The following is a 20,542-nucleotide window of genomic DNA, read 5'->3' as shown; positions in this document are numbered from 1 at the left end:
TAAAAAAACTATTTTTTTATTTAATAAAGAAAATTTATCTGGCGAATTTCAACCCATCATTTCAGACTGTAGAGATACTTTTAGATTCCAAATATATCATGCAATGTCAAAACCACATAAGCATCAGCAAATTTGACAGGCATGTCCTTAAACCAAGTCAGTGATGAAAATTCTGAAAAAGACTACGTAAAGAAGGGAGGAATTATACACAAGTATCATCTCCAAACTGGATTTCAATCTGTGTTAAGCCTTTTATCTTTCAATTGCCAACTATTATGCCAGGAGAATGACAGAGAAAAGCATTAGCCCTCATTTGAGCTCCAAAGGACTAAGGTACATTAAAGAGAGGCTAAATTTAGAGTACTCGTGATAGCGGACTTTCACTGAAACATTCTAGAATCCAGAAGAAAAATGTTACCTCTAGGGAAATCCTTCTACAGATATGATAATTACACCATTACCAAAAGTTTTCTGGACACATTAGTAAAGTTTTTTGAAGATGCTGGTAATTATATCACTTCTCATGAATTTCCCCTCTCTAAAATCATCAAAAGACAAGGTGATCTCTAAAAAACTACATAATAATTAGAAGTTCTCATGGGGCGCCTGCGTGGCACAGTTGGTTAAGCATCCAACTCTTGGCTCAGGGCATGATCTCACTGTTTGTGGGATTGAGCCCTGTGTTGGTTCTGTGCTGACAGAGGGGAGCCTGCTTGGGATTCTCTCTCTCCCTCTCCCCTCTGTGTGCATGTTCTCTAAATGAATGAATGAATGAATAATCAATAAAAAACATAAAGAAAAAAAAAGTTTTCTGGAGGCGCCTGGGTGGCTCAGTCAGTTAAGTATCTGGCTCTTGGTTTCAGCTCAGGTCATGATCTCACAGTTTGTTGAGTTTGAGCCCCACGTCGGGCTCTGTGTTGATAGTGTGGAGCTTGCCTGGGATTCTCTCTCTTTCCCTGTCTCTCCCCTCAATTCTTTCTCTCAAAATAAATAAATAAACTAAAAGAAAAAAGAAAAAAAATCACAGATTTCCATATATAGTTTAAAAAAGTAAAAGAAAAGAAATTCTCTGAAAACTACCTATTCATTTTTAGCAACTAGAAAAATCATATTCAATCACATTAGTTCCCACATGGGGCAAAAAACTACTGAATACTTATTAATTTGCAAAGCAATAAAAATTATATCAAAAATAAACACCTAGCATTCTGCAATTTATTGTTCAGCCTACTAGAATTTGCAACTATAAATTTTTTAGGTTAATATCTTCAAAAATTCTAAAGTACTCTTGAGAAAAATAACAGTGCTATGACCGTCTGACAAGTTACAAAGGGACAAGCAATAAAGAGTCCATATAATGGGAAAGCACTCAAGTATCAACCAGGGATTCTGCTGACTTACAGTATTTTATAATGAAGCCTGTTACATTCTAAATTCTTTGTGTATTTTCCCTGCATGTGGCCAATATTACATAATTTAACATTTCATTAAGAATTAGAAGATGTAAACCCTAGAGCTGAGTTTTCCAATACAATAGACACTAGGCATATTTGATTACTTAAATTAGTATTAAATTAAAAATTCAGTTCTTCAGCCGCAGTGCACAGTTCAAGTGCTCAACAGCCACATGCGGCTAGTAGCTACTATAGTGAACAGCACAGACACAGAACATCTTCACCATCACAGAAAGTTCTATTAGAAAGTTACTGCTCTAGGATTACATCAGATGGCAGGGAAAAACAACAACAACAACAACAACAACTAAGGATTCTGTCAGGAACAGATTCTGTCTGATCAAAATGTAGAGTCTGGGAAAGGAACATCCCTGTAAAACACTTGACTCATAGGTAAAAATAGGCAGATAAAAGGGAGAAACAAGGCAGGCTGTCCCATTGCTCAAGGAAATTGACACTGACCAAGGATCTATTATGAGTGCGGGCCTGTGACAGGCAGGGACTGGGATCTTCACAACACCCTTGGGAAATAGGTGCTACTGTTGTAACACTTCAATGTGTTATCATTTATGAGCAAATTTTATCATTTCTCAGATAAGAAATCGGATGTTCAAAGTTAGTTGGTAGTAAAGCTAAGATTCCCGGTTACGTCAACTCTGAACCTGTATTTTCTTTACTATCTGTTGTAACCCTACAATGGTTTAGATCTGAGTAGGGAACCGGATAAAACTGCCCATGACTGACTTACATTAAGCTCTGAAAAATCTAAGCATTGGTCATAAGACTGCATAAATGCTTGATCTGATTTCTAAGTAATATCCATTAAACTCTGATATGCCAGGTCTGGCCCCAGTGTTAAGCCCTAAGCCTTCATGTATTTTACTTTCTAAATCTAAGAGACTGCCTAGAGCAATACAACTATTTCTCTACCAGAAACAAAGACTTTAAATATAATGGCACAACTATGAGTACAAAAACCTTTAAGGGTCATAGTGGAAAAACATACACAACAACAACAACAACAACAACCAGCTGTTTTCTTTTACTCTTTTAGCAAAAAGAACAAAACTACAACAGAAAAACAGTTTCAATGCTGGCCACCTGGTAACATACTTCCTTGATGCCCAATACTACGTTTTATGAAGCTTTTGTTTGTATCATATTCAACTGCTCTGAATATGGCATATTCTCCAACACATGTGAACACTATGTTAACTAAAACCCACGTATCGACACACTGCAGGGTACTTTTTGTTCTATGAACACCCCTAAACACTGATCCCCTGGTCTCTCTCAAAATACAAAAACTACTCAGCCATAGTATAAAACCAACAGTCGATCTCTGTTGTGAAACCCAAAAGTAAAATGAGGACAGGAACGGAAGTGACTTTAAACTACAACTACACAAATTTCAGCTACCAAACATGAAAATAACACAAGTCACACTCTACATTATACCAAGTGACTTATTTTACTTATGAGTGTACATTCTGTCCTGTTCTTTCAGTTTCTAATTACCTTGGGATTTTCAAACACCAGAGTAAAAATAGTTGACATATTTCTCAAGCCAAGGGTGTTAGCATATAAAATTACTTAGTACTTCTTTTACCCTTGAAGAAAATGGTTATTCTAATCTAAAGCTCTCTTCGAATTGCAAAATGCCAAAAAGAATAGAACATCCTAATTAGCCTGAAGAATCTCTACAAAAGCCAAAAACGAATGGAAAAAGACATGGCTGACGAAATTCTACCTAGAGCATGGTGTCCCTGACTTGAGGGGCTGAGTAAGAGCACTGGCTGGCCACACAGAAAGATATTCTAAATAAAAGTAGTCCGAATTAATACATTCCATAACAATTTCTTGGTGCTATTAAACTAAAAGTTATTTGCTATCCAAAATCTTATGTGTTTCATTTCAATTCAGGTAACTTCACTTTACAAAGAAGAAGAAGAAGAAGAAAAAAAAATATATATATATATAGGTCCTAGATTACCAGACTGGACAATCATGTTTTCTTTACACAAGCATACCTCCAATTAGCTTATCGGAAAAAAATACTTATTTTCTTCATAATGTTCAGAGAAACATTTGTTACTAAGCATTCACAAAAAGGTATGTATTTACTGTTGGACTTTAGAAACAGCAATCATACAAAACATCATCCAACACCAAATTATTTTGTGGTCAAAAAAAAAAAAAAAGATCAAAGCATAAAAGGGTATGTGATCAGAAAGGGAGCCACTGATTAACAAGGCGATAAAGGAGAAGTGAGAAATCTATTTGCTAATTCTAACCTTCAACTTAATTCTTTCTGACCAAAGGAAACCACCATAACTGAAAAAACCATTTGTGCCTTCAATTCACAGCAAATCAAAAATAATCTAGGACATAGATGTTTTCCCTTTAAAAACATATTCCCTGTAAGCCACTCAATGTTTTTCACAGTACTGCTTTCACTATAAAAGTCTCTATGTGCTGTTTTGCCTTATGAGCGTCTCCTTTTCTATGAACCTCGTCCTGACTTTAGATCTGAGGAGATCATTTTCAATAAAGACGTCAGCCAGTGATTCTCAAATGAGAAATAGTATCACCTCCCCTAGGGTTATGTGGAAATGTATGAAGGTGTTTTTGTTTTGTTTTGCTTTTTAATTGTCACTGGGGGAATTCTACTGGCATTTAGAGCCCTAAGGTTGCCAAATGAACTGCAATTTACAGGGAAGTTTTTCATAACTGGTGGTCCTACCCAAAATGCCAATACCTATTCCATAGTGAAACAAACCAAACTAGCCTGTACATCTATGGACACAGAAGAGCAAACTCTTCCTAATGTGCTCTGTGCCATTAATACTGGTTCAGCAGCTCCCACTCAGCAGTTGTCACTTCAATCCAGCACCCCCCGCCCCATCCCCCTTCCAGTTCTCCAAGGTCACTCATTCCTGCTCCTGCCTCAACCAAAGTTACATTATTTCCTTACTTAATTCTCTGAGGTGTAATGAAAACATTCTAGCTGGTATTTAGAAAGAAGGGAATGCCAGTGCAAATAGCACCCAGATACCTAAAGTTTTGTATCCAAAAGCGACCTTCTGTATTTATGCTGCATCTCAAGAATCTATCTTTAAGTAGTGTCAGAAAGTCACTATTTCCCTTGTTGATGAATAAATAATATGGATACACACAAACGTGGTTCCAATTCTTTAAATGGTTAAAACATGCATAATTTTCCAAGTATCATCCTACAGCTAAATAAAGGACCAATCTGCCAATACTTTGAGTGAATCCTATTACACATGAAAAATGATTTTAGAACAACCTCTTAACACAAGATTCCTTAAAGTTTCCCTTCGTTTTTGAAATGGAAGAAAGACAAAGCGTACCTTAAGACTATAGACTCAGAAGAAAGTTCAGAAGACAAATTTTCCTTAATAAAGACTTTTTATAAAGGCTTAAATACAACATCCCTATTGGAGGACCATCTCTATTGAATAGAAATAACGGAAATATTTAGCCTTATATGATGGAGCTCAAAATGTTTGTACTTAATCAACAGTTTATTTTTACTCTACTTCTTGAACAGAGATCTGGGTTTTTCTGTTAGGAATATATCTCTGGCTTGATCACTGACTAAAATTTAAGCCTGGCCTCTATGGTCCTTGACTAAATACTTTTAAAAATTTATAATCAATCTTTTTACCTAAGAGATTATCTTTTTTATAAATTGCTAGTAATCTTACTCCATATATTCTTGGTATGTGCAAAACACTACTAATCAGCTTACTTGTATTATTCCATTTACTCTTCATATCGGTCCTAAGATGGGTATTAATACTGTCCCACTTTTACAAATGAGAAAACTGAGGCTGAGAGCAGTGAATAACTTACCCCAAACCACTCAGTTAATAAAGAAGAGTCAAACTTAGGTCTACTTGACACCAAATTCCAAGCTCTTCAAGTACTTTGGCAATATTGTCTGTTGATACTAAAAACTACCCAAGTTTTATTTCTTCATCTAATCCACAGAACTGCCATCCACTTCATACCACCACCTCTTGAGTTCTCCTGCAAAGGGTCTTTAGCATCTCAGAATTTGCTTGGCTTTTGCATCCTCTAACTTGGAAAGACTCAATTTTGAAAAATAGAGCCTTGCGTTCAATCACTGGTAGACAAAGAAATACCTTAAGTAAACAATGCCCATTTACTCAGTAGTAAGAATTCTAACTATGATAACACAGGTAAACACTTGTAACATTTCTCGTTTTATCAAACCATACTATATTGCATAATAATATTAAAAACAGCTGGCTTTGTGTGAGGTGCCTTAGGAATCTTATCTCTAATGTAGAGTGTATTTATCCCCATTTTACATATGAGGGAAAGTGAGGCTCAGAAAAGGATCTATTTAATCCAGCTGGTTATGTGATAATATGGTGGTAACCAGAACCCAGATCTGTACAATTCTAAAGCCTAGGCCCTTTCTACTATAGCAGAAGAGTTTTCAGAACACTCTATAAAAACTATTTATTTGGAGGGGAAAACCCTGCCAAAGTCTTTTCCTCCCAAACCACCTCCTCTAGTATATTCCTGCTAAATAAACTAGTGTCAGCATAAACATTGTTGGATTTTAATTTACACAATCACTTCATTTAAAAGAACCAACAGGCTAAAAACAACTCTATGCAGCAAATGAATATATTATTGTTAATTGGATATTAGATTTCAGTTAGTAACTGAGGGTAAGTAGTTTTAGAAATACTAATGCTATTTTACAAACATCAGTACAAGTTACATCAGAATGTTAACAGAAAACCCTTAGAATGTTGCCCGTTCCACTCAGTTAAATGTAAACAGTACAGACACCCACAGAATCCGGGAAGGCTTAATTTATCGAAAAAATTTCAGGGTTCTCTAAATTCAGAGCAATTATTTTGGGGGGGAAAATTCTAGTATTATTTTTATGCCGTGCCACAGCAGAAGGGAAAAGGTCTGTTGAGCACAGAGTGCTGTGAGGTTGGTGGAGGAGAGAGGAAGGGGCCCCGAGAGGCCGCAGCTCCCGGGAGAGCAGCGGAGCGCGCGGAACGGCAGCATTCCCAGAGTCGGCAGCTACTGGCGCCCCCGCCTAGTATTACCGGTGAGAGTGAAGGGGCAAGGGTACAGTACCTGATGATGGGCAGGTCGAGGCCCCGCTGCAAACTGAGAAAAGGAGGGAAAACAAACACAAAAGGAAAGGCACAAAGAGTCAGAAACACCACAACAAAAACCAAAATGTCACACAATATGCCAAAAGAAAAAAACCCACAAGAGAAAAAAAAAAAAAAAAAAAAGAACACAAACAGTCAAAGCTTTGCTGCAGGACAGTGACAGACAGGTACTAAGATTCAACAGGTTAACACCAGTACCAGGTATAGTTTGCCATTTATCAGCTGGGAGAGAAACAGCTAAGCTGTTAGGCATGTAAGGGTATCTTTCTGACAGGAATATTAATTAAAAAAAATCCTAAAACAAAGCAAAAGAAAGTCCGAAATACTAAGTGGTTATATTAAGACAAACATGAAAAAGTCAAGTATGCTTATGCAATTGATATAGCTGGAGGAAATGAAAAAGCTTTTATATTACAAGAGATAGCCAGGAGGTAATTAAAATGTCCAACAGGAAATAAAGAATGTTAAAGGACTGATTTCAAATTTACTTAGGTTTAATGGGGCATCTCATATTCATATTCCATGAAATGGAAATTTCAGTATCTTCCTTTATTTCTTAAAGAATAAAATTTCATTTATATATCTATAAATATATAAACATATTTATAATATATAAATATATATTTAAATATATAAACATATATATTTAAATACAGTTAACTAGTAAAGTTTAATTTCAGGCATACCAAAGCAAATAGCTGGTAAAGAACATCACTCTCCAACATGATTAATCAAAGAGGTACAATTATCAGCTCAAGAAGAAAGAAGAGTGAAAGAAGTCAAATCTCTCAGTCACTGTTTATCCACAGCAGCACAACACTGTACATACGCACCTACTGCTATCTGGCATTGGGAATAAAAACAAAACAGAAAATAACTCCTGAGCTAAACAGAGTGCTTGCAAGCAGATAATATATATTCAAACTCTAAATTTCCCTAACTTAGAATGAAAGAAAAAGGTCTTCCACCCATACAATTTTAAATACTAAGCCTCTAAGATAAAATAATTCTTCATCAGAGCATTAACTCGCCTTACAATGTGATTTTACTAAAAGGGACAGAAAAAATTTCTCAGGACATAGTGTCTGGACTGGCTACTAACACATTAACTATCGAAGTATCAACTATCTCCTTAGTAGTAAAAAGAAAATATTTACAAAGCAGGTTTGAAAGCAAACCACACAGGGCTTTAATTTAATACATTTAAGGAACTAAAATATATGGTCTTCAATTATTTTATTTCCTAGACTAGAGCCATCCTTCTGTCAATTCACCACTACTGGTGAATCAGATTGAAGACTAACTCAGAAACAATCCCGTAGACTCAGAACTTAAGTTATGTGCAAAAGATTTAGAATTATTTCCCCAACGGCCATTATTTCCTTTAAGTAATTTTCAACAAACTGCAGTGCAGCACATGCCACAGTGTAGGAGATGGATGAAGACCGCTCTACCAAGATTTTGCCCTAGAAGCTAAAACATCACCTATTTTTCAAGTAATGAAATGTGTTTTAAACACATTGTGAAGTTACTCAGCATAACTTAATGAGTTCTTGATGACCGACATGATTAGACTGTGTTAGGTCAGCCATTATATGTGTGAACTATTATAAAATCGTTTTTCAGAATGATGACAATGGCAGCTACACTTCCCGCAGAACATTTTCTCTTCACAGAAACTGAGGTCTTATATTTCCAGTTTTCCAATTATGAAAAGAAAACAGATCATACCTCTACTATGGACATCAAGTTTCAAGAATAGGCAAGACCACCCATGTGGTATGAAAGTAGGGGGTGGAAGGGAGATGTTTCTTCATGACACTTTTGAAGAAAACGGGAGAGAAGGGCCATGTTAACAAAATTAACCTGAGTACAGCAGTACCTGTCTTATCACTGTTCCACAGAAAGGTCCCATTCTAAGGCTCTAAAATAAAAGTTGCAACTTCATGTATTTGGAAGGTTTCAGTCAAGAGATAACTTTCTATGAACAAGAGGAGTACCTTATAAAAATCACACATATATTTCAAAAAAACAGAAAACAAAAAATAAAACAAACGAACAAAAAAACCCAACACAAGTTAGTGGGAAAGTACCCTAGTCTATTTTGCACTAGTCACCATTGGCTATTGAGTTTTTCATTTGGAATGACAATAGTCTTAGTCCTGTGGGTAACTGTAAGCAACAGAACAAACTGTAGTCGCTGCTGGCTCCTATTAAAAATAGAAACATTTTTTTTTTTTAAAGAGGGGTCTTTAAGATGGTGAGGACTGTAGATATTAAGGAAAGCAGCCTTCTGTGAACTTGGATCCAATGTTAATGCCACCCACCCACCCGCGCACCCACTCACTCTTCTGTGCACAGTTGGCAACAGGGCATGGCCAACATAACACTGATGTATCTTTGGCACTAAGCACCACAAAATAGAAAAATAACCAGTGGATACAGGTTACTGAAGAAACCAAACTGTTACCCTTCTACCAAGTAGGCATTTAATAGCTTCACCATTTTAGAGGCTATTTAAAAATAAACTATTGTTTAAAGAGTTCCAGTACAACCAGAAAACGGAACAGATAGGTAGTTAATCAGTATTTTTTTGCTTTTAAACAAGATATTCAACAATATGAATTTAACTAAGATATCATGCATCAAATAGAAGTACGGACAAAAAGACAATCTGAAGAAAGAGGGCAGGGGGCCACTTGAAACCACTTGGATTGCAAAGGCAGCTGTCCAGGGAAGAACAGAATGGCCTAAACCGTGCAATTGCCAATGGCCCATTAATGCAGAAATAGAATGGAGTAAGCTTTAGCTGCTCTACAAAGCATTGGAAGGGGCCCTTCCTTAGTGCAACAGCTTACCTCTCCTCACCAGTTGGGATAGCTGTGGGATGGATGAGACTAGACTATGGCAACTTGGGATGTAAAAAGAAAATGCAATCCTGCCAAATTTCATATCCCGACTTCACCCTCCCAGCACCAACACAAATGAAATAAAGAAAACTGGACCCCAAAACAACAAGCAAGAGTAGTCTTGGGTTGGCTAGTCTTGCACTTGTTTTGGGATATGTAATGGAATGTTATGTGTGTGGTTTTTAGTAATGGGGGTGGTAATGGTCACTAGCAGAGCAGATGGCAAAAACTGCATAGAGGATAGTATCTGAAGAGTTTATGACCACAGAAAAATGGCTGACAACTACAGACAATTTCCTCTTTGATATTCAATTATAAAATGGAAAGAGGGAAAAAGAAGCCTTGAAATTTATCTTTTAAAATCAAATTTATCTGAAAGGGATATCCCTCTTTGAGTTTAAAATAAAGAAAAATCTAACCCCCAAAATACTCCTAATTCCCAATCAAGAAGACCCACCCAATTTGTTATTCTTTTCCCCACTATGCCTGGCAGAAACTGCCATGCTAGGTTAGACTTTCAGAGAAGAAGCAATCAAAGCATTTCTGTTCATCAGCCAATAAATGGATGTGGTCAAAAATAATGAGTGCCAGAGGCACCACTGCCTGCAAGAAGTACAGTTTGTTATATTGCTTACAATGCAGTATTTTATCCAGCCTCTTCCAGCCAAGGACCTGTAAACGGGAGTCTGTTCCAAAACCTTCCTCCTCTTCCAGTTGTCTGTGCAATGTATTGGCACTGTTCTGCTGGGCTGTCAAAAAAACTGGTTTAGAGATGCAGCTCTTCAGTCAGGTTTTGCGCCAGTTCTAACCATGTAAATTTCTTTTCTTTCAATAATTATAAATCGGGGTGGGGGTGAATAGGGCCACAGAATTCTTTACAATAGGAGCTTACCATGATGTCCCATGTTTAGTGACTAGAAGCAGGGCCTACCTAAATGAATCTGGTGACATCTCAGGCCCACTCCAAGCAGTAAAGTATGCACATCCCCAAACCACTCTCAGAACACAACTTGCATCAGATATCTTGTTGATCATTTCAGCAAAAAAAGAGACAAGCAAACAGGCAACTAGGACCAAAGTCCCACCTCTTTAGAATGGTTCTTCCACCCACTGGGGAGAACCAGGATCTAAGAACAGGTATTGGAGAAGAGGGCAATAGGGAAAAGGAAGACAGAAAGAGGGTAAGAAAGAGATTATATTTTGGTGCAGTCTATGATCTCTAGTTTGTTGAGCAATCTTTCATACATTTCAACATTTCTCAGTTCATGCATAAAACCAAATGAACAGGAGCTAATGCAATGAAATACCCGAATACTACAGGCAAAAAAAAGCAGGGGTGGGGAACTAAAAGAAGATACCTGTACTCTGAGGAAAACACAGAGCTGAGATACAAGCAGGGATGTGAGATAAAACGTGAGATGTTACAGAAGCACCTTCTGGAAAAATCTAATCATGCAGGGCAGGAAACGACGTTCTAAGGAATGGACAGCTGAAGCCACTATGTACTTTTGTAAAACAGAAGGATGAACCTTGAATAAGTTCTCAGTCTTTGCAATATTTATTGCAATCCATGTAAAGGATGAGCAAAGAGGATGATAGCATTTTAATTTGTATGACAATTTATTTACCATGTGAAAAAACAAATACACCACTGGTGTATGTCATGCATATGTCCAAACTGTCAAATGGTTAGAATTGACCTAGTGACACTGATTCATAACTCTTACTTCCCAAACCACTGGAATTTGAATCTAATTAATGAAATTTAATTTACTTTTAAAATCACTGTGCTTTACTCTCCGCCTGAATTTTCAACAGTACAACAAATTAAGAGCTGAAATGAAATGAAGTTGAATGCAACCAGATTTTTTTTAATCATGCCACAGGAAAGTAAAAGAAGATAAAAAGCTCCATTTCTTCTTTTTCTTAATCAATTTAAATTATTCCTATATTAAAGTTCTGAAAATGCAATGCTAACCAATAATAGTAATTTGATGATGATGATGATGATTAATAATAAAATATATTGGCTTTGGAACAAATATCCAAAAACAAGAAAAAAAAATTAGCCAAAGGAACCCAAGCTATTAAAAACACAAACTTAGATGGAAAATATTATCTAGAACAAGCTTCTGCTTACTTACCGGAGAACGGGTCTGAGGTTGTGAATTCATTGTCTGAGGGGCTTGAGGGTATACCAACGTGGTTGGACCTGCATTCTGTCCAGAGGGATATGGGGTCTGTCAAAAAATAGCAGGAACAATCATCATATTTTGAATATACATGGCATGGTAACTCAAAGTATTAAAAAAGAAATGTATATATGAATTCATTAGTGTGGCTTCTATCTTCACCACATCATGCAGCAATTCAGGATCAGAGCAGCACTGTGAGAGGTCACCTAAAACAGAGACATCTGCGACCCAATGACTAGGTACAACTGTTTGATAACTGAAGTACAAAGAGCACTCACTGTCAATTCATCTATTTCTGAAATGGACAAATCATGCCACAATAAATATCAAACATGGTTGAGAGAACTTGCCACTGCTATGGTGAACTTTCCAAAGTACCTACAAGCAAAGAAAACCATTGAGGAAGAAATTCCAAAATGAATTAGCAGTTCACTAGGTTAACTGCTATGTTATTGCTGTTCTATACCATTACTTACACCTTAATCCTTTTATATGACCTTTTTTTTGGTTTTACATAAAAACTTACAGAACACTGGAAAAAAGCATGATTTAAGTGATAATATTTACTAACTTACCATAAGTTTTCTAAAAAAAGAATATAAGGTTTTCATTATAAACACACGTTAAATGCTACAGATAACATTTTATGTGCTACTGACTTCAGAAAAAGATAATACATGTAACATGTTTAAAATGAAATACTAGCAAAAGCAATGGACATAGGACCTAAAAACAAACAATTACCACTTACTTGGGCAAGTAATTTACCTTTCCCATGAATGCAAAAAGGAATAACACACCTACCTCACAAGGAAGTTGCTAAGATTAAATGAGGTAATATCAATTTTACTATACAATCACCTCTTATTACCATGGTGCCTATTTTACACAAGAGGAAATCAAGAGTTAGAAAATTCTAGTGTTGGGGCATCTGGGTGGCTAGGTTGGTTAAGCATCCAACTTTTGATTTCAGCTCAGGTTTGCTCTGTGCTGACAGCATGGAGCCTGCTTCAGATTCTCTCTATCTCTCTCTGCCCCTCCTCCCCTCTTCAGATGCACTCTCTCAAAATATAAGAAATAAACTTTACAAAAAAAGAAATTCAAGAGTCTTACCCGAGGTAACTAAGTAAATGATACCTCCAGAAAGTACTCTAACTTTGCTTTAATGGAGAATTCTGCAAATTTTGGCATCTGCTGACCTTTTAGTGAAAGTTCAGCTGGGTTTAACAATTTTAAGCAAAGGTCTGAGGGGCCCCTCCCTGACTGGCTCTATCAGTGGAGCATGTGACTCTTAATCTCAGAGTTATGAGACCAAGCCCCACACTGGGAGGTAGAGATCATATAAAAAAAATACAATCTTTAAATCTTTAAAAATCTTTGAAAAGTTCATCATAAGTTTCAAATAATGAAAATGCAACAAAATCAATTTTTAAAAATCCCAACTTCATACTGGACGCAGAGGATAATTTGGAAACTTCAATACAGTAACCTATTATATACCCTTTATCTAAAACTGACTTTAAGATTCCACACCAGGTTAATTTCCCATTTCACTATAGTTCTACTTAATATGGCCACAAACCAAAAATTATGACAGCAAGTATCTCACATCTACCAAAGAGGTGATAATTGCATCAGATATGACACAACAGTTATCCATCGTTTCTCATCAAAGATTACTTTTAGCGCTCTTTCAAACACTAAGCTTATATATGCACATTTCATACTCAAACTCTGGAAGGCTGAAGGTTGGTTTAACATAAAGTTAAAGTTAGCTTTCTAATTCAAGACTGTTTCAACATAAGAGTGGTGAATTGATTTCTTATCAACTCTGGCTGCACTCAAATTTGAAAACTATTTCATCAAGTTCAATTACAACACTGGATATAGTTGTAAAATACGGCATCAGTTTCATTCTTTATCAAATTAGAGAAAGTGATCAAGTGTTAAGAAATTCATATTCTCAGTGGAAAGGCTTGTTGGTTTTAGGAAATCTTGATACTTCATTCTCAACAGTTAGTTGGGTGTTGTTTGAAGCATAAGCTTCTTTCAAGATTCTAAATACAACATTGAGAGGTACAACTTATAAAAACATAAAGAAATGTTTTCTCTTTCTATACTTCAAAAAGTTAGGCGAGAATTTCGCCCTCTCACTGCTAGAGTACTACAGAAAGGAAGAACAGCCCATTTTTCTTGCCATAGAAGATGTTGAAAATTGTCATAATGGCCATATTTGACCATATTCAAATTTTTCACAAATATCAACATTGGAGCCATCTACAGTAGCATACCTACAATTAACTGAGAAAGCAGCACATGAATTACCATTCAGGCACAAGTTCTTTTATTCGTTAATAGCACCGTTCCTGGCAACACGTATGGCTGGTTCTCTTCCAATACTGGGACTGTATCCTTGCTCGTAAAATGATTATTAATAAAGGAATTTCTTTTCCTTTAGGTTGAAAGTCCTATTTTAAACAGACAAAAACATAATCAAGTTCTTCTACTCAAATTGTATGTGTGCCAAGAGCAGATTCATATTCTACACAGTTTCATCTAAATGCAAAGCATCCCTAGCATCTGATGACAGCCACAGCCACACACAGAAGTGATTCCTCTTTCACTATGTCCGCCACCGTGCCGTTGGCAGAATGTGATTTTATCAGAGGCACTGATGAAGGAGGCTTGGCAATGGCTCACTTAGCGTTCTCTCAGAGCATCATTCTACTCTTTTTGCCTCCTCCCAGGGATGATGTGCCTGTACCTGGTGCTGCTGTGAAGGATGCCACTGTGAAAGCTGCTGCTGTGTTATTTACCTCTTTTCTGCATTTCTAATGACACAGTTCAACAAGTTTACTGACCAAGTCATTCTGGGATAACCTGCTTAATGTACTACTGTACTTTCTTGAAAAATACTACAAATATTTAAATAGGAACATTCTATAAACAAGTTTCACGATATCAAATGAACAGAGAACTCGGGACAGATCTGTGGAGAATCATTTCAGCGGCTGCCATTGGTTTTTCCTCTATTTTCTCCTTTCACACCTTCGAAGGTATCACAAAGACTTCCTTCTCCAAGGATATATACGTGAATAATTTATATTGAAGCTGCAATCAGTTCATTGTCCAACTTTACTTGCATTCTCATTTTCATTATTACTTTTATGTTTCAATGAACTTTCCTAAGTCACTCCCTTTATATTAACTTAGGGAAATAAGAACACAATAGAAACAATTAGCAAATGATGGTAACTGACTGTTAACAGAATGCCAGTAAAGACAAGCCATCGGGGCGCCTGGGTGGCTCAGTCGGTTAAGTGGCCAACTTTGGCTCATATCATGATCTCATAGCTCATGGGTTCGAGCCCGGCATTGGAGCCTGCTTCAAATCCTGTGTCTCCCTCTCTTTCTGCCCTCTCCCTTCCCCCCAAAAAGAAAATAAACATTAAAAATTAAAAAAAAAATAAAAAGACAAACCATCGAAACAGTCTTTGTGTTTCAGACTTAACCTTTAGGTCCATAATAAGTATTTAAGAAATAGTGACATGGATAATTAAAAATAAAACTCTGAGGGTAAATTCCATTACAAGACAGAACACACTAATATAACATCATAGGATCAAATGTGATAATTTTTTTTAAAAATGTAAAAAACAAGGATTTTTAACTTTTGCAACATAATGCAAAGAACTTAAGTCAACAAAAATAATTAAAACAGAAAACATAGCTCCTAGTGTTTTAGGCACTATTCTGAGCACTTCACATAATACTCTGAGATGAAAGGTTATTTCTACTAAGACTTGTCCTTCACCAACAAATTCTGACATACAGACTAAGCTCAATACTGTGCATGTATGTGCATGTGTATGTAAATCTGATTGAAAAAGTTGCCACAACCTTCTAAAGAGCTATTAGATAATACCAAATTTTATTTTAAAAAAAATTTTAGAGACAGAATGCAAGTGGGAGAAAGGGCAGAGGGAGCGGGGGGTGGGGGAGGGAGGGGAGAGAGAGAGAGAGAGAACGAATCCTACATATTACTATATATATTACTATATATTCAAGAATCCTACATATTACTCAGCGCTCATCATGATACACTCTTCATCTTCTTCCTGTCTTACCCACCCCCCCACCACTCTCCCCTCTGGTAACCTGTTCTCTACAGTAAAGAGTTGGGGTTTTTTTGGTTTATCTTTTCTTTTTCCTTTTATTCCTTTGTTTTATTTCTTAAATTCCACATGAGTGGCATCATATGGTATTTGTCTTTCTCTGACTTATTTCACTATTCATTATGCTCTCCCTAACTCCACTCATGTTGTTGCAAATGGCAAGATTTCATTCTTTTTATGGCTAGGTAATATTCCACTGTACATATATACCGCATCTTCTTTATCTAGTCATCCGTCAATGGATGTTGGAGCTATTTCCAAAATTTGGCTACTGAAAATAATGCTGAGGGCATCTTAGTGGCCCCAGCGGTTAAGCATCTGCTTCAGCTCAGGTCACAATCTTGCAGTTTGTGAGTTTGAGCCCTGTGTCAGCTCAGAGCCTGGAGCCTGCTTTGGATTCTGTGTATATGTGTCTCTCTGTCTGTCTCTCCCCCACTTGTGCTCTCTCTCTCCAATCTTTCTCAAAAATAAATACAAAAAAATAAAATGTTGGAATATAAAACATTAAACTATAAAGGTGCTAGAGATAAATCTTTTTGTATCATTCAAAACTTCTTTTGAAAATCTGAATAAAAGACTATCACAACTACACCAATAATTTACTTAAAACAAACAATTATTGGGGCGCCTGGGTGGCTCAGCTGGTTAAGCGTCGAACTTAGGCTCAGGTCATGATCTCCTGGCTCGTTAGTTCAAACCCCGCGTCGGGCTCTGTGCTGACAGCTCAGAGCCTGGAGCCTGCTTCGGATTCGTTGCCTCCCTCTCTCTCTCAGGAATAATTAAACATTAAAAACAATTTTTTTTAATGGGAGAGAGAGAGACAGACAGAGGACAGAGCTTGAGCAGGGAGGGGCAGAGAGACTGAGCCATCCAGGTACCCCTAAAAACTTTTTTGAAATACATAAACCATATGTACATTTATTTGTACAAAATAATCATATGTACATTGTACAAAAGGTCCATAGGATTTTTTTGTCTGGCAAAACTGGAACTCTATACCACTAGTTTCATTTAATTTCATTTATACACACTTACCACTTAGAATTTAAACTTAATAGTCAGATATGACTAGTTGATAACATACTTCACAATCCAGGTGTAGAAAGCTGTTAATTACAAAATCTTAGTCTTCTCATGTCTAACATTTGTATCTTTACAAACTCCATACCTCTGTTTTCACTGAAGTACAATAATATCCAACAAACGAAAGTATAATATAAAACACTGGAAAGAGAAGCAGAGACCCACATGCAGTCTTAAGCATACTACTGGTTTTCCTCCACTAAATACAGGCTGAAGCTTGTTGCCACAGTGTGGACTGCAGATCCCTGGGCCTCCTTGAGATCTTAATAAGAGGGTCTGTGAGGTAAAAGACTTTCTTAATACTAATGCTAAGATGTCATTAGCCTGTGCTAATGACACAAAAAGCAAGGTGAGTAAAACTACTGGTGTCTTAGTAAATATCAAGGAAATGGCAATCTTGGGCCGCCTGGGTGGCTCAGTCGGTTAAGCGTCTGACTTCAGCTCAGGTCATGATCTTGTGGACTGTGAGTTCGAGCCCCACATTGGGCTCTGTACTGACAGCTCAGAGTCTGGAGCCTGTCTTCAGATTCTGTGTCTCCCACTCTCTCTGCCCCTCACCGGCCCGGCTCTGGCTCTGTCCCTCTCTGTCTCTCAAAAATGAATAAATGTTAAAAAAAATTTTAAAAAAAGAAAGAAAATGGCCACTATTATCTCTTCACTCTCACATTCTCACTATGCACTCACTTAAAGAAATAAAGTCAGTACTTACAATTTCCTTTACGAGAAAGTTATGAATTTTTATTTTCAGATAATTATGAATTAATATAGAGTTTGACAAAATGAAAAAATAAAGAAAAATAATAGAGAAAGTTTCCATACACATGCTCGTTTTCCAGTTTTCCATAATGGCAACATGTAACTACAGACCAACAAAAATCTAGAAAAAAGGCACAGATACAACATATCAACCTTCTTCATGATTCACCAGTTTTTTGTACATATACATTTTTATGTGTATTTAGTTCTCGGCAATTTCACCACATGGAAAGATTTGTGTAACCACCACTACAGACAATAGAGAAAAGGTTCCTTACAAAGACTCCTCGGACTCCTGCACAGCAGCCACAGGCACATTCTTGCCTTCTTCCTTCCTCCCTTCACCTCTCATGCACCTAACTCACAGTAACCACAAATCTATTCTGTAACCTGGTCCTATATCAATGTTATAAAACTGGAAGCATACGATAAAGAAGCTTTAGCACATGTCTTTATAATAACTGGTGTGACTAAATAAGACGAGAGAAATAAAGCGCTTGCAGAGCATACCAGAGTAAGACAGTTGCATGGAGAAACAGCCTACCCTCCTGCTTGAATTACAAGCTGAACTACACACTCTTTTCATGCACCATTTGACTTGAAAGAGTAACAGACAAACTATGCTTACGAAGACTTTGGTACATGCCAGTTTATTAAAAATGAATAAAAAGGTCTGTCACATCCATGAAAATGTAAAGTATTTGTTACCAATAATTAAAGTTTAGAAATAAAAATTAGACTACTGAAAATACGTATCTATCACCATGAGCTTGGCACCTTGCAATATGTAAGACTTTACAATGAGAATGTGATATTTTTAGATTGTGTAATAAAAAGATATGTGTATAACTCAGTGAACCAATATTTTTCAAATGACCAATGTGTGATGTTACAAAATCATATAATAGTAAATAATTAATTCAAGTTTGAGACACACCAGCAGGTTTTAACATACCAGAGTACCACAAGTTCACTAATATGGATTCAGATTCAACAATGTAACTAATGTTTAAGAACATTAAACATGATCTCGCAGTTCATAGGTTCGAGCCCCACATTGGGCTCTGTGCTGAAGCTAGCTCAGAGCCTGGGGCTGGTCTTCGGATTCTGTCTCTCTCTCTCTCTATCTGCTCCTCCCCTGCTCCTCTGTCTCTCTCTCTCTCTCTCTCAAAAATAAGTAAAACATTTAAAAAAATAAAAAAGAAATTACCATTTACTGAGATTAACACAGTATCAAAGAATTTTCACACCATTTCTGAAAAAGCTTGTATATCTCCCTTTCCCAACTACATACCTATATAAGACTGTATTTTCTTTACATATTTCAGTTAATATATTGTACCAAAGTAGAGTGCAGAACCAGATATGAGATTCTACCTAACTTCTACTAAGCAAGATATTAAAAATATTTGCAAAACTGTAAACAAGACAACTCTTCTCATCAATATTTTTGAAGGTACTTTTGCATAAAAACATATTACTGATGTTTACAATAAGTGAACTTTATTTTTATCTTAAAATAAATATTTTTAAACTCCTCAGCTTTAAGTCCTAACATTGTAAGTATTAATAGATAAAACATGAAAAAAATATTGAAATGCCAGAGAGTTATTTAAGAGTATAAAGAGGTCCTGAATCAAAACATTTGAAAATAATGACCTAGATTAAGACTAAAGTTGACTGTGATCCTCTTCTTGCTATGGAAATACTAACACTTATCCATTTCCCTATCCTTAAGATTTTCCTAAACAAAAACAAAACCAAAAACCCTAACAACAAAGAGACACATGCCATTCCTGATGACTGTGAAACAGTTTGTTTCTACTCTCCCCTATCTCCTCAAGTTTTACTGTGAACGTAAAATAACTGATCATCCACTCTGTTTCTGGGCACCTTCAGTCTTGTGAAAACTGTCTTCTTTGGCTCTACACAACCACATTCAGAACGATAGGAAATGGAGTGGTGTTTTCGCCTGCTCTTTCCCAAACCCCTCCCTTGGCAAGGGACAATCTGGAGGAAGCCACCCAATTCCCAGTTTCTCCCCTGGGACAGAGAGAAAGAATGGACCTTGTTCATAAGGTTCTCACGAGGCTTATCCATCGGTTGCCTACAAGACTGGTTTCTCTCTCCCCATACTCAGAGCACTGACGGGAACAGTGGCATAGTGTGGATATCAGGTTGGAGTCGCGTAGAAAGCAGTGTCACCTGCTGAGCTGCCTGAGAACTGCAGGGAAACTTCAGCCCTGCAGGCATCTGGGGCAGGAGATATGAGGCGGAGGAAGACTCTGGGGATCACGGATATTGTACAACTGGAGGGAAACTACACACACAGGCCCAGGGAAGGTGTCTGAACAGAAAATGCCCGAGAAGATCTTTAAACCTTCACACGGGACTGGTGAGTAATGGTCTCCCCCTGCAAGGAACCAGGCAGGAAACACTGGGAGGTGTGGCCATTTTTCATACAGATAAACAGGGGAAGACTGCTTACTCAAATGAATAAATCTCTAGGAATCAACCTTAAAGGGGGCGCCTGGGTAGCTCAGTCGGTTGAGCGTCCGGCTTCGGCTCAGGTCATGATCTCACAGTTCATGGGTTTGAGCCCTGCGTAGGGCTCTGTGCTGACTGCTAGCTCAGAGCCTGGAGGCTGTTTAAGATTCTGTGTCTCCCTCTCTCTCTCTGATCCTCCCCTGCTCATGCTGTCTCTCAAAAATAAATAAAAAAACAGAAAAAAAAAGAAAAAGAAATCAACCTTAAAGAAACATAGACTTTGGAGTT

General features: G+C 37.0%; 1 protein-coding gene across 5 annotated transcripts in view; it reads right to left on the bottom strand.

Annotated features, from left to right (window-relative positions):
* The window catches only part of EIF4G3 (eukaryotic translation initiation factor 4 gamma 3), a 151,151-nt gene extending 136,981 nt beyond the window's left edge, over positions 1-14,170 (bottom strand). For 2 of the 5 annotated variants that reach the window (XM_029948756.1, XM_029948757.1), the window contains exons 1-4: positions 14,079-14,170; positions 11,703-11,798; positions 10,194-10,307; positions 6,609-6,641 (exon numbers count right to left, since the gene is read on the bottom strand). In XM_029948756.1, the coding sequence (XP_029804616.1) occupies positions 6,609-6,641; positions 10,194-10,307; positions 11,703-11,798; positions 14,079-14,081 (246 nt within the window). In that variant the 5' untranslated portion in view covers positions 14,082-14,170. The remainder of the gene's footprint in view (positions 1-6,608; positions 6,642-10,193; positions 10,308-11,702; positions 11,799-14,078) is intronic. The other 3 variants (XM_029948758.1, XM_029948759.1, XM_029948760.1) reach the window with 3 other exon arrangements.
* Positions 14,171-20,542: the final 6,372 nt, after the last annotated feature.

The sequence above is a fragment of the Suricata suricatta genome, chromosome 8 (assembly GCF_006229205.1).
Source record: "Suricata suricatta isolate VVHF042 chromosome 8, meerkat_22Aug2017_6uvM2_HiC, whole genome shotgun sequence".
In the NCBI taxonomy this organism is placed as follows: domain Eukaryota; kingdom Metazoa; phylum Chordata; class Mammalia; order Carnivora; family Herpestidae; genus Suricata; species Suricata suricatta.
Note: the sequence above shows the minus strand (reverse complement) of the source record. Positions and strands in the feature narration are given on the sequence as shown.